Source organism: Podarcis erhardii (assembly GCF_964252035.2).
Source record: "Podarcis erhardii genome assembly, chromosome: 7".
Taxonomy (NCBI): domain Eukaryota; kingdom Metazoa; phylum Chordata; class Lepidosauria; order Squamata; family Lacertidae; genus Podarcis; species Podarcis erhardii.
Window position 1 is genome coordinate 79,100,772 of NC_138511.1, and position 13,605 is coordinate 79,114,376.

Here is a 13,605-nt window from a genome sequence, read left to right on the forward strand (position 1 = left end):
TTCCCTCGCTATGAGAAGCCAAGTTACAGGGAACCAGGCAGAGGGCCTTCTCGGTAGTGGCACCCGCCCTGTGGAATGCCCTCCCAGCAGATTTCAAAGAGAAAAATAACTACCAAACTTTTAGAAGACATCTGAAGGCAGCCCTATTTAAGGAAGTTTTTTTATGTTTAACAGGTTATTGTATTTTAGTGTTTTGTTGGAAGCCGCCCAGAGTGGCTGGGGAAACCCAGCCAGATGGGGGTGGGGTATAAATAATAAATTATTATTATTATTATTATTATTATTATTATTATTATTATTATTATTATTATTTTCCCCATTTGGTGTTTGTGATGCTGGCTACATAGTGAGGGTCCTGAATGTGTAGTTTGGCATATCAAGGTGCAGGATGGTGCCACCCGTGAGGCAAGATGTGGCGACCATCTTAGGTAGCTGGATCCATAGGGGCTGTCAGGAACATGCCCCCCTCAGAAATTGAGCTGAGCTAGCAAAGGGCTAACTCTGCAGATGCAAGTTGTCTGTTTGAGTTTAGAGAGGACAGCCCACCCACCCCTTCTTCCCAGGGAATAATCTGAGGAAGAGGAAGAGAGGAAGAGTTGGAAGCCAGGCAACCATTAGATAAGCCAGAGTCTGAGGCGAAGTCTGACGCGCAGCGTAAATTAATAATGCAGAATTTTTAATTGAAAGAATAAGAGCTTTACTGAATTAAAATAAACTTCTACATAAACAACATGGTTCCAAACAGTTTGACTGAGATTACAGACTGACTCTGACTGAAAACTTACAGAGAGCACAGAAAGAAACTGGCTGCTGAGTTACATGTCAGAGTGATTCAACAGTTAGCAGTTACGCCTTAACAACTTTAGTAGGCCCAAATGATTGTGCAGTCCCAGCACTTCCTAGCCTGCTTTGCTGCTTCTGCTCTCATGTGTCTTTGTCACATGACAGTGTCTTCTGGGGGAGAAAGGTAAAAAAGGTAAAGGACCTCTCGACACAGATAGGTAGCCGTGTTGGTCTGCCATAGTCAAAACAAAAAAATTCCTTCCAGTAGCACCTTAAAGACCAACTAAGTCAGTTCTTGGTATGAGCTTTCGTGTGCATGCACACTGTGTGCATGCACACTGTGTGCATGCACACTGTGTATCTGAAGAAGTGTGCATGCACACGAAAGCTCATACCAAGAACTGACTTAGTTGGTCTTTAAGGTGCTACTGGAAGGAATTTTTTTGTTTGGACCTCTCGACAGTTAAGCCCAGTCAAAGGCAACTATGGAGTTTTGGCGCTCATCTCGCTTTCAGGCCAAGGGAGTCAGATAGCTTTCCGGGTCCACAGATAGCTTTCCGGGTCATGTGGCCAGCATGACTAAACCGCTTGTGGTGCAATGGGACACCATGACGGAAACCAGAGCACAACGAAATGCCATTTACCTACCCGCCACAGCAGTACCTATTTATCTATTAGCACTGGCGTGCTTTTGAACTGCTAGGTTGGCAGGAGCTAGGACAGAGCAACGGGAGCTCACCCCGTGATCGGCAAGCCCAAGAGGCTCAGTGGTTTAGACCACAGCGCCACCCGCATCCTTCTGGTGAAGAGACAGGCCAGCCATTCAGTCCCTGAATGAAGAGACTGGAGAAGCTTTAAGAGCAATGGAAGTGAAGGAGAAGAAAGGCGGGATTTTGGCATTCATGGATACAGTCATACCTCAGGTTGAAGTTGCTTCAGGTTGAGCAGTTTCGGGTTGCGCTCCACGGTGACCTGGAAGTAATGGAACCTGTTACTTCTGGGTTTCTCCACTCACTCATGTGCATATGGTCAAAATGGCGTCATGCGCATGCGCGGAAGTGGCGAATTGCGAGCATGCACAGATGCGGGTTGCATTCGCTTAAGGATGTGAACGAGGCTCCAGAACAGATACCCTTCATATCCGGAGGTACCACTATATGTGTTTTTGAGATTTTGGCGTTCATGGATACAATGTTCCAAGACTCCCAGAGGCTGGTTGCCACTTCCCAGCAATTGCTTAATTTGAGGTAGAGGAGTAGAACAGTGATGCAATTTTGAAATGAGTTCAATATGTGGTGGCAACAGCTGAAGTGGGGAGAATAAGCCCCTTGTGGTGTTGTATTGAGCCGGGCTTAATGGGGACTCACTGGATGAGATGGCATGACAGTATTTTGACTGTCTGCACATGCGCGCACGGCAAAACCCAGAAGTAACGTGCCCTGTTACTTCCGGGTCGCCGCAGAGCGCAACCCGAAAATACTTAACTTGAAGCACATTTGTCCTGAGGTATGACTGTACAGTTAAGACAGCCAAGCACAAGAGAGAGAGAGAAACTGCGGTGCTCATTTTGTTTTCTCTCGAGCTTGATGATCTTTGTTTCTTTTGACTTCTAAAAGGAACTTTGCCATGGCCAGTATAATATCTTTAGACCTGTCATCCAAAAGATATTTAATATGGGAGGGTTTTGATTTTCCCGGCAGATTTCCCAGTAGGTGTTTGATCTGTTGGTCCCTTGCTTGCTCATATTGCCCACAATGCAGTAAGCTATGCTTCATGCAATCGACGTCCTGAGAACATAAACTGTATTATGATAAGGGATGCCTCTCATTCTACTGCTTAGCACTTCCAAAGGAAGTACATTTAGTCTGGCTTTGGTAAATAAATGCTGATAGGTTGGTACAGACAGGTTCCTAAGATATGAGGATATCTGAAAGTCGTACCCATATTGGATTCCTGCTGCTACTGGGCCACAGATGAAATGGCATCGAGATGGCAGGTCATTATGTGGAATGTTTCCTGTGGAGATCTTTATTCCTCACCCCTCACATTGTTCCTGATGTCGATCTTCACTTAACCCCTTTTCCCCTGGAATGGGGAGGTAGTATTTTGTGGTTTGCCTCAGGTGCCAACATGTCTTGGGCCAACCTTACCAAGGAGCACATTTGACAAGACAGGCAGAAGTGTGATGAGCACAGAAATAATGCTTTAAAATATGAGATTTCATATGGCAAGGTGCCACCTCAATAGCTAGCACACTCATATTCATCAATACAGTGGTACCTCTGGTTACATACTTAATTTGTACCGGAGGTCTGTTCTTAACCTGAAACTGTTCTTAACCTGAAGCACCACTTTAGCTAATGGGGCCTCCCGCTGCTGCACGATTTCTGTTCTCATCCTGAAGCAAATTTCTGAACCCGAGGTACTATTTCTGGGTTAGCAGAGTCTGTAACCTGAAGTGTACGTAACCTGAAGCCTATGTAACCCAAGGTACCACTGAAATGTGTAGCATTTCCTTATCCCTAGCTGGAAGCTCCCCATTGTTATAAGTCAGCATCTCATTGAAACCTCCATCCCATTTTAAAATACCTAAGGGAAAGGATATGCACTCTGACCACTGAGCAAACACCAGCTTCCATAGGAGCCAACTCTTAGGGGGCAAGGGGTCTTCACCACCTCCAATAAAATGTCTGAGGGAGCTGGGCAGCTCCAAAGTTGATGGGCATTGCCATTCAGATGGTATGCGTGCACCACATCATGTGACTGATTGGGTGGGGCAGGGCTAATGTTATCTAAAAACTTTTCATTCCTGTAGCTTATGAAAAGGACCCATCATTCTAAGAGCTTGTTCTCTTGTTGGCTTCTGATTTCTGTTCAAGAAAAGGCCAAACTCCCAAAATATTAGGATGTCACCCATTTTGCTAGCCATTCTTCCCTTCAGGTCCAGGATACACCTGTGGGTACAAAGGACATCTGGGTGACCCAGAAAGCAGAAGCTGTTGCCCGATGTCTCCAGCAAAATATATCACCCAGAATGCACAGAGAGCTAATGTTCTGGTTTGAATCAACACTGTATCCAAATAAGCACGAAAAGTACAAAATACATATTTATTAAATAATAATAATAATAATAACAACTGTGAAGTAAGAACCCTGTTACCATATAGGAATAAAAGATCATAGAAGAAGGTCACTTAAGAATTCAGGAACATTTGGGAAAATACCTACACAGAAAACAAGAAATCTTACTTAATCTAAGCTAGTGTATTTTAACACCAATTTCTGACCCTCAAAGAGATGTGGCAACCATCAGTGAGTACACATCCCTTTCCGGGACACATCTTCCACTGTGATGTGCAACAACTGGTATTAATGGGCTTAATGGCTCTCATGCTGAAGGGAAGGTAGCCATCATGACTGCATAAAAAAGAACTTACTGATAAGCTACAAAACCTCCAGTGCAAACTTGAATGGCCCCATGGATACAAGCAGGTTCCAGGTTCCCCTGATTCTGGGAAGAGCTTGTGTGGGACATGCTAATTTTTGATTACTTTGTGCCTCATTAGGAGTAGGTTGTTTCGAGTTCAGTTTTATCATAAAGCCCGAGAGACAAATACATTCATTTAATGTACCTGTTTACTGACAATGTAGGTGTGGCTAGACTGGAAGAGGCATCTAGCTGACTCCCACAGAGTTCCTTAAAAGGATTGCATCCAATATGAAATAAGAGCTTTGTGTTACAATATGGAAATATAGGATTTCTAGGAAAGCATGCACTCTCTATTTCCATAATTTCCTGTTCCTCACTGAAACAGTCCTTCCTAGTTGGAATTCCTGGGCACGTTTCCTTGGCCCATAATAACTCCAACTCAGCTCCTACTTCTTCCATAGGTCACCTGCTGCTGAATTTTTCCTTGGCTTTTGATCACTCCGGCATTATGAGGGCTTTTCTGAGTATATATTTCTTCTTTGCACATTTGGTTTAGACTACTGCCTAGGCTAAACAATGCAGAGCTGTGGGAACAGTGCAATGGTTGGGCAAGCCCCTTCTTTCTGGTCTGAAAGAAGCAGCAAAAGGAGGCATTTGTACAGCTTCTGGCAGAAGGGGTGAGGATTCTGACAGGGTCCTAAGTACAGCCCTCTTCTTCCCAAAGCCAATAAGCACTGCTAGGTAGTCCTAACATAAATCATGACACAAAGAGAAGGACACCCCAAGATAGACAGCTTAGTGCAGAATGTCCTCTGTTCCTTCTGTGCTGTGTGTGGCTAAAAAATACCTTAGGTGGTGGGAAATGAAGGTATTGCTCTGTCCCTCACCAATTAAACATAAGGGGAACATGCTGGATCAGGGCAATCACCCCTCAAGTCCAGCATCTCAACAGATCCCTGTGGGAAGCCTGAAACCTGGACTTGACTGTGATAATATTCTGCCCATCAGCAATTCCCAGGCACCAAGTATTCAGAGACAAACTTCCTTTGATGGTAGAGGTAGAACACAGCCTTTGTGGGTACTTTGCCCTGCCTGAATTTGTCTGATCCTCTTTTTAAGTCATCTAAATTGGTGGCCATCAATGTCTGCTGTTAGGGTTGCAAAAGAGCAAAAAGAGGGTTGCAGAAAAGCAAAAAAGAGCACTGCCAGGGTTCTTCTTATCTTTTGAAAATGGAAGATGGGATTTCTAGCAGGTATAAATAACTAGCTGGGTTAAATCCAATACAATGTGGCTTAGGACAGTCATCACCAAACAGAAGAGCTCAGTCAAAGTATCTCTCCCTGTCCCAACAATCTGACACAATTAGACCAAGGAGGGGCAAAGTTTTGTAAAATGATTTAATTAGCTCTCAGTAATGATCTTGGAGTCACTGTATTCTATTAAGTGTCTACCAATATGTCCCTGGAACCTTTCAACAGTCCTGAGCTATGTCTAGCTCTACCACCGCAGTATTCACCTGAGCAGTACCCTGAGGCTTTCCTTGCACTTTGATTAGCAGCCTGGAAGATCAGAAAAAGTAAATTGCTCTTTCCAATTCATTAAGACCCCACATCAAGTAAGAGCAAAGACAGAGACACTGGTTCAGAATATACCTTTATCCACCAAGCAACTTCCCATAGATCTTGGATGTGATAGTATTAGCAGTTTATGCACATGTCTGTAGCAAATGAGGGCTACGGCCACGCACTGGTTGGCAGCCTCAGCCATTGTGGGAGGAAATTTAAAAGACTCATCACAAACCATTCAAGCACTTTGTTTGCAGTAGAACGACCAAAGCACTAAATTAGTTGTTCTGCTTTAATGATGAGCATTAAACCACTTGACTGGTTGAGAGAATGGCCATGGCAGTGATGAGGTGGTTTTTTTACTCAACAAAATGCTTATCAAAAAAAGTTTGAAGAGGGTAAAAAGAAAGAAATATTGGAATAATTTATTTAAAAACCTGGAAAAGATTCAGAGGTGTTAGTGAACCAAGAAATTGAATGAAAGATTTAAATGTTAAGGCAGATTTTTTATATATATATAAAAAAAGGCAAACAAATGAGGAAAACTTCTTGCTTGGCAGTTAAAAAAGAAACATGAATTGAATGCAATAAATAAATTGAAAGTAGAAGGAAAAATAATAGATAACCCGAATGACATTAGACAACAATTTGTAAAATATTATACAGAGCTATATTGAGCCGGTAAAGAAAATAAAGCTAGAACTGGAGAATATTTAAAGCACAGTAATTTACCAAAGATTCCAAAAGAGTAAATCAATTATTTAAATGCACCAATAATAATACAGGAAGGGCAACAAGAAATTAACCAATCAAAATTAGGTAAGTTGCCATGGCCAGATTTATCAGCAAAATATTATTAAAAAACTACAAGATTTTCTGGGACAACTTTTGAAGGATGAAGGATGTAAAAGAGTTAATTCATCAAGATCAAGCTAGCTTTCTTCCTGGCTGACAGATGAAGGATATAAGGAAAATTAATTGATACAATAGAGTATCTGGAAGTCAGGAATGAAAAGCAAGCAGGTTTGATGTTTGTGGATGCAGAGAAGGACTTTGATAACGTGTCGTGGACATTTATGGGGGGGGGGGGGAATGTGGAGATGATGAATTTTGGAAAATCATTCCTAAGTGGAATTGACGGAAGTTATGCAGACCAACAGGGCATGATGACAGTCAATAATGTAGTATCAGAAAATGTAAAATTACAAAAGGGACAAGACAGAGTTTGCCCCCTGTTGCCATTACTGTTCATTTTAGTATTAGAGACCCTGGTGAGGAATATAAGATCTGATGAAGAAATAAAAGGTATAACAGTTGAGTGCAAAGCATATAAGCTGAGAGCATTTGCAGTTGACCTTGTAATGACCGTAGAAGACCCATTGGCAAGTATACCAAGGGTCCTAGATAAAATATCTGAATTTGGTCAGGTAGCGGGATTTAAGATAAATAAAAATGAAATGAAAGTACTGGTTAAAAATATGACAGAACAACTTAAAATGAGTTACAACTAGCAACACAATTGACAATTGAAAGAAAGAAGGTGAACTGTCTGGGGGTTTGGTTGACAGCTAAGAATATAAATTTCTTTAAGGATAACTATGTATGGAACTATGGAAAGAAATAAAGGAAAATATGGATGTTTGGGGAAGGATGAATTTATCACAATGGGGAAGAATTTCAGCAATGAAAATGAATGTATTGCCAGGAATGTTATTTTTCTTTCAAACCATACCCATAGTAAGTGGAGCAGAACACTTTAAAACGATGGCAAAAAGATCTTTCTAGATTTATCTAGCAGGGGGAAAAACCAAGCATTAAATATAAATTATTAACAAATGCCAAAGAAAGAGGTGGATTTTCACTGCCAGATTTGAAGTTATATTATGAAGTGTCCTGTCTCTGCTGGCTGTGGGAGTGGATAATTTTTTAAAATACATATATTTTAGACCTTGAGGGTCATGATAGTAGATTTAGATGGCATGCATTTATTTGGTATGAGAAGACTAAAGTGCACAAAGGGTTTTAAAATCATTGGTATGGAAATCTATTTTCGCAGTATGGGAGAAATATAAAAACCTGTTAGAGCAGAAGACATCATGGTGGCTTTCCTCACTGGAAGCAATATCCTTGAAAAAAACTAATGCAAAAAGTGAATGGGCAACCTATAAAGAGTTGCTAATGGAAGTAGAACAACAATTAAAGTTGAAAAGATTTGAGGATACAAGACATTTAGTAACAGATTGGTTGCAATACCATCAATTGAATGATGTCTTTAGGTTGAATGTTAAGAAGGATGCTAGATTATAAAAAATCGGCCACCACTAAATTAGAATCAAAATTTGATGATAAGTGAGATTAAAGAAAATATAAAATTTTTTGGAAGAATTCCTAGATCATATTTGACTGACTGGACATGAGATTTGTAAACAAGTTGATAATTTGTTTGGAAAAAACTTTTAACGATGTAAATGGGAGCGGGAGACGTGAGGGAGTCCGAAGAAGTGATGAAACTATGTTTGTGACAGAAGTAAGATTGTTTATTATTTGTGCATTTATATTTAAAAATTTTAATAAATATCTTTAAAAAAAAAAACAATTGAATGATGTCTTTAACACTGATAAGAAAAATGGGTTTAGTAAGGAAATTTCAAGGTTTGAAAAAGAAAACAATGTGAAGTTACTTTCCAAAATGTATAAGTTGTTGCTAGAATGGCATACTATAGATGAGGAAGTTAAATCAGTAATGATACAATGGGCAAAAGATATTGGGCACAATATTCAATTTTCATCTTGGGAAAAGTTATGGAGGGAGGACTTAAAATTTACAGCATGCTGTGCATTGAAGGAGAACTATATGAAAATGATGTAACACCTACAAAATTAGCAAAGAAATATAGAACTACTTCAAATATATATTGGAAGGGTATAGAGAAGGAAGGCACGTTCTACCACATGTGGTGGATGTGCAAGATAACAAAAACATTCTGGGAAATGATATATAATGAGCAGAAGAAATGTTTAAAATAACGGGGGTTTTTGGGGGGAGAAGCTTTTTTACTAGGAATTTCAGATGTAGAGATGCCAAAGTAGCAGATTACGTATGCGAGGACAACAGCATGGATACTACTGGCCCAAAGATGGAAAAAAGACAAAGTCCTGACCAGACGTGAATGGTTGATGTAGATGATGGACAACGCCAAAATGGCGAAAATGACCAGGGAAATCAGAAACCAGGACATAGTAACTTTAATAAGGAATGGGAAAAAAATATACAATTTACTTAAGAGAACACTGTAAAGAACTAAAAAATTTGACAGGATTTGAGTAACGCTTGCAATGTACTAAAAGCTAAGGTAAAAATGGATTATTTTAAGAAAAACAGAGAAAATATATGATGCAGTAGAAAATGTTTGATAATGGAAACCATGGAGGGGTGGAGGGAATCCTAAATGTTGATGATTGTGACTAATGCTTGAATTCAAATGAATTGTGTAAAGCGGAATAAAAAGGATTTTCTTTTCTTTTTTAAAAAAGAAAGAATAGCCATGTTTTTGTAGCTCCCTAATAGAGAAAGCTCCATGGCCATTGCTGGCTCTAATCGAGACCTTCCCCGTAGTTGTGTAAGTGGCTGATTCATACCTGGCACACTCGGCCATTGGCACATTCAACTCCTGAGGTCTCACTTCATTCTTTTCACCCTCTGGAAACCATGTCAAAGACAGCAGGATCAGTTTTACTGCTTAAAGTCTCCATTGCATCCACAGCCCATTCCACACTTTCCAGCCTTCCTGGAATGGATCTAGTATCCAGGCTTTTCCTGAAAGAGCATCTCCACCCCACCCCCAATTCAGCCCAAACACTGAGATCTAGCTCTGAGGGCCTTATGGAGGTTTTCTCACTGTGAGAAGTGAGGTTAGTGGGAACCAGGCAGAAGGCCTTCTTGGGAGTTGTACCTACACTGTGGAATGGCCTCCTATTAGATGTCAAGGAGATAAGTAACTATAGAACTTTTGGAAGACATCTGAAGGCAGTCCTGTATAGGGAGATTTTAAATGTTTGATGTTTTATTATGTTTCTGTATATGCTTGAAGGCACCCAGAGTGGCTGAGGTAACCCAATCAGATGGGGTGGGGAGTAGAATTAATAAAATTATTATTATTACTATTAAGAGGAATCCTTAGATGGAGGCCATTTTGAGGGGCTATTTTGTAGGTGGCTTCAGGACTTTTGCCCTTGCCTATTTGGCTCTAAATTGCTTTCTTGAGTGCCTTCATCATTGACATTGTAAATTGTAAATTATCTATATCGAAAAATAAATCTTAGAAGTGTCAGTCAACAACTAATGAGATCATAGACAATTCCTTCACTGAGTTTTGAATTTCCGTATGTTCCTCTTTATCTTTGTTGTGTACAAACAACACCCATTCCCGAACCTCACTGAACCATTTGTTCCCAAGTGTTGCCTGCGACATGAGACCATGGCCTATAAATAACTCCAGGTAAGCCTCTACCTGCATCAATTCCCTTGTTGATCCATCTCTGCTCTGAGTCTCCTAATCTTTCCAGAATGATGAAGGCACTCCTGAGCGCAAGCCTCCTCTTGGTCCTGCTTTCTCCAGGTAAGATGGGGAACATTTAATTACCTTTAGAGGACACTGAAAAGAACTTGCAGCTTGGGAGATAAGGGGAATTAAAAGTGCAGATCAACACCCCACAGAGCAAGGAGTGCAGGGTTACCAAGAGAAAGTAGCAGAGAGTTAGGTCATGAATATTTCTTGTGATGTCATTATGATGGGCCCGACGATCCTTTTTCCCCTGGCACCGTTGGGCCCGTCCTCTCACTTAAGTATAGTGCACACAACTCACAGAACACCAATCCCACGGATTTCCACAGTCTACCTCAGATTATCTTGTAGGGGATTTGCAAGAAGTAAAACTTAATAATTAGGAGTCTCGGACAGGATTTGTTCAAATTAACAATAACAATTTTATTTAACAAGCAAGTTTATGACACGAGTAGATAAAACTTAGGATACTTCAGTTTACAATGTTATTTCACTTCAAGGTTTTCTCAGTTGTTCACACTTAATACTTTGGTTCTTAACAAGGTGGTACTTTCTGTCAGTTACACACCCCTAGACAACCCTACTCCTGAGGCACTCCAAGGTTTCACTGGTTTGGGAGTCTTCTCTTACTAGAAGAATCTCTCCCCTCCTGACTGGAATGAGACCTAAGTAGACTGTCTCTTTACAGCTTCTACTTCTCCTTTCTCAACCTCAGCCCCCCCAGTTAATTTCTGGCCTAAATACTCTTACAGGACACCACACACTGTTCTTCACACTAAGCTCAGAGACACCTTTCTCTAGCGTGTGATATTTTCCTCAGAGTGGATGTTTCTGCCCAGAACCAACTCTCACTCCCTATCTTCCTACCTATCCTCCCAACCTCAATCCCAACCTACTCCAAAACCTCCTCCCAACACTCCCTCCAAAACTCACTCCTCCTTTCTCTCCAAATCCTCTCCTTTTCAACTCCCCCTCCTGGAACCTTGGCCAATCAGAGGGTGTCGTACATTAACCCTTTTCTGGCATGGGGAAAAGAAACAGAAAATACTTGGGGACCCAACCTGCCCCAGCAAAAACAAACTTTTCCTTCACAGTCATCCAGATACATGATGTCATAGAGATAAACAATGAATTTATTGCAGAGAAAAAAATAAATCGGAAAAATAGAAACTGAAAGTAAGTTAAATTGATAGATTGGTTCACCCCTAGTCCAGGATCCTGCCCTCACACTGGCCAACCCAATGATTATGGAAGCTCACAGGACCTCAGTGCAACAACAACTTTTTATACTGGAGGTAGTACGTAGGCATCATGTTTAGTAGCCACTGAGAGTCTTATTTTCCATCAATTTGTCTAATTCTCTTAAAAAGCCATTCAAATTGGTGGCATTGACTACCTCTTGTAGAAAATTCCTTTTTTCCCCAAATTTTTTTATTAGTTTTCCAAATTTATAACAAATAAAAAACGCACCAAAAACAAACAAACAAACAAACAAACATTTATCCTAATTGTAATAGTTTCACTTTTGTTAACTTTGTTGGGTGACTTCCTTGAGTCCCCCTGGCTAAGTTTCCATAAAAGTCATTGTAGCAGTTTTACAAAACTATTTTCACAAAAAAAAATTACTTAGTCAATTAACATCTTTCTTTCTTTTCATTTTAACTTAACATAGTATTCTACAACATCACAAATGTAAATCCTAGGCCTATCTGATGTTGTTGTTTAGTCGTGTCCGACTCTTCGTGACCCCAAGGACCAGAGCACGCCAGGCACTTCTGTCTTCCACCGCCTCCCGCAGTTTGGTCAAACTCATGCTGCTAGCTTCGAGAACACTATCCAACCATCTTGTCCTCTGTCGTCCCCTTCTCTTTGTGCCCTCCATCTTTCCCAACATCAGGGTCTTTTCGAGGGAGTCTTCTCTTCTCATGAGGTGGCCAAAATATTGGAGCCTCAGCTTCACGACCTGTCCTTCCAGTGAGCACTCAGGGCTGATTTCCTTATCTGATACTCACAAGTAATTCTATTTGAGTTATCTTAACATATTTAGCTAAGTAGTCTTTGAATTTCTTCCATTCGTCTTGGTACGCCTCCTCCTTCTGGTTGCGAAGTCTTCCGGTCAGGTCGGCTAGCTCCCAAAAGTCCATCACCTTCATCTGCCATTCCTCCACTGTTGGTACTTCTTGTGATTTCCAATTTTTGGCCGACAAAATTCTAGCTGCAGTTGTGGAATACAAAAACAATCTGACATATTTCTTGGGAAATTCCAAACCTGTTATTCTAAGTAGAAAGGCTTCTGGTTTCTTAATAAATGTATATTTCAACATTTTTTCCAATTCCTTATAAATCTTTTCCCAGAAGTCTTTCACCTTGGGATCTTGTAGAAAATTCCATAGTTTAATTGTGCTAAGATGTAAGTTTGTAACCAAACAGTGGAAAGAAAATGTATCGTATTTAAGTGAGAGTCTGGATGGGAGAAAAAGTGGGTCGTGGGAAAGGGAGAGTTCACCCCCCACTTCTTAGAAACAATTAAAGCAGTGTTGTGGGCAATAGCTTTGAGAGTTTTAATTAATGAGTGTTTTACTCATTTCCTTTTATTTTACTCTATTCTGTTAAAATGCTTTTAAAATCGAACCCCTTTTAATTTAGAAGTTTTAATTTACTATCACCTCCTCCTCTTAGTCTCATTAAGCAAACTGCAAAATCAAACTAATAATAATGTTAATGATCATAATAATCCATGAAGTAAACTTTTGCTTCTGTATTCAGCATTACCTCTGAACTGCAGATATATTTATAACAAGACTGGACTGACATATAATCGCTATGCTAAAACAACTTGTGACTCCAAGAAAGATTCCTGTGTTGCCAGTGTTCTGCGTACAAATATAAGTAAGATTTTCCTGCCTTTTTGTCTTTTGCTGTTGGATTAGATCCAGGTTAAGATTGTTGAACTTTAAGGGTTCTACTAGCATATAGAAGTCTATGCTAGGGCAACTCACCCATGAAAAAAGAGAGTTGAGGAAGCTGTAGCACTTCAGCTATAGATGAATTAGAACTCCCATCAGCCTCAGACTGGCCACCAGTCAGGGATAATGGGAGATGTAGTCCAACAACATCTGGAGGATCATAGCTTCCCAATCCTGAAGTAAGCAATGGCTTGCATATGAAAATGGAGAATCTAACATCACCTGATCACAACCAGTGGCTGAATCTGTGTGCTGATCTCCAAGCTTGGAGAACTTGATTTGCATTAATGAGAAA

General features: G+C 40.4%; 1 protein-coding gene across 6 annotated transcripts in view; it reads left to right on the forward strand.

Annotated features, from left to right (window-relative positions):
* The first annotated feature begins 9,974 nt into the window (after positions 1–9,974).
* The window catches only part of LOC309346004 (phospholipase A2 inhibitor and Ly6/PLAUR domain-containing protein-like), a 184,402-nt gene continuing 180,771 nt past the window's right edge, over positions 9,975–13,605 (forward strand). For 4 of the 6 annotated variants that reach the window (XR_014158386.1, XR_014158387.1, XM_081869624.1 and 1 more), the window contains exons 1-2: positions 9,975–10,398; positions 13,111–13,233. Coding sequence is in view for 4 of the 6 variants with exons in the window: in XM_081869624.1 (XP_081725750.1) it covers positions 10,347–10,398; positions 13,111–13,233 (175 nt within the window). In the remaining 2 variants the exon portion in view is untranslated. The remainder of the gene's footprint in view (positions 10,399–13,110; positions 13,234–13,605) is intronic. The other 2 variants (XM_081869621.1, XM_081869623.1) reach the window with 2 other exon arrangements.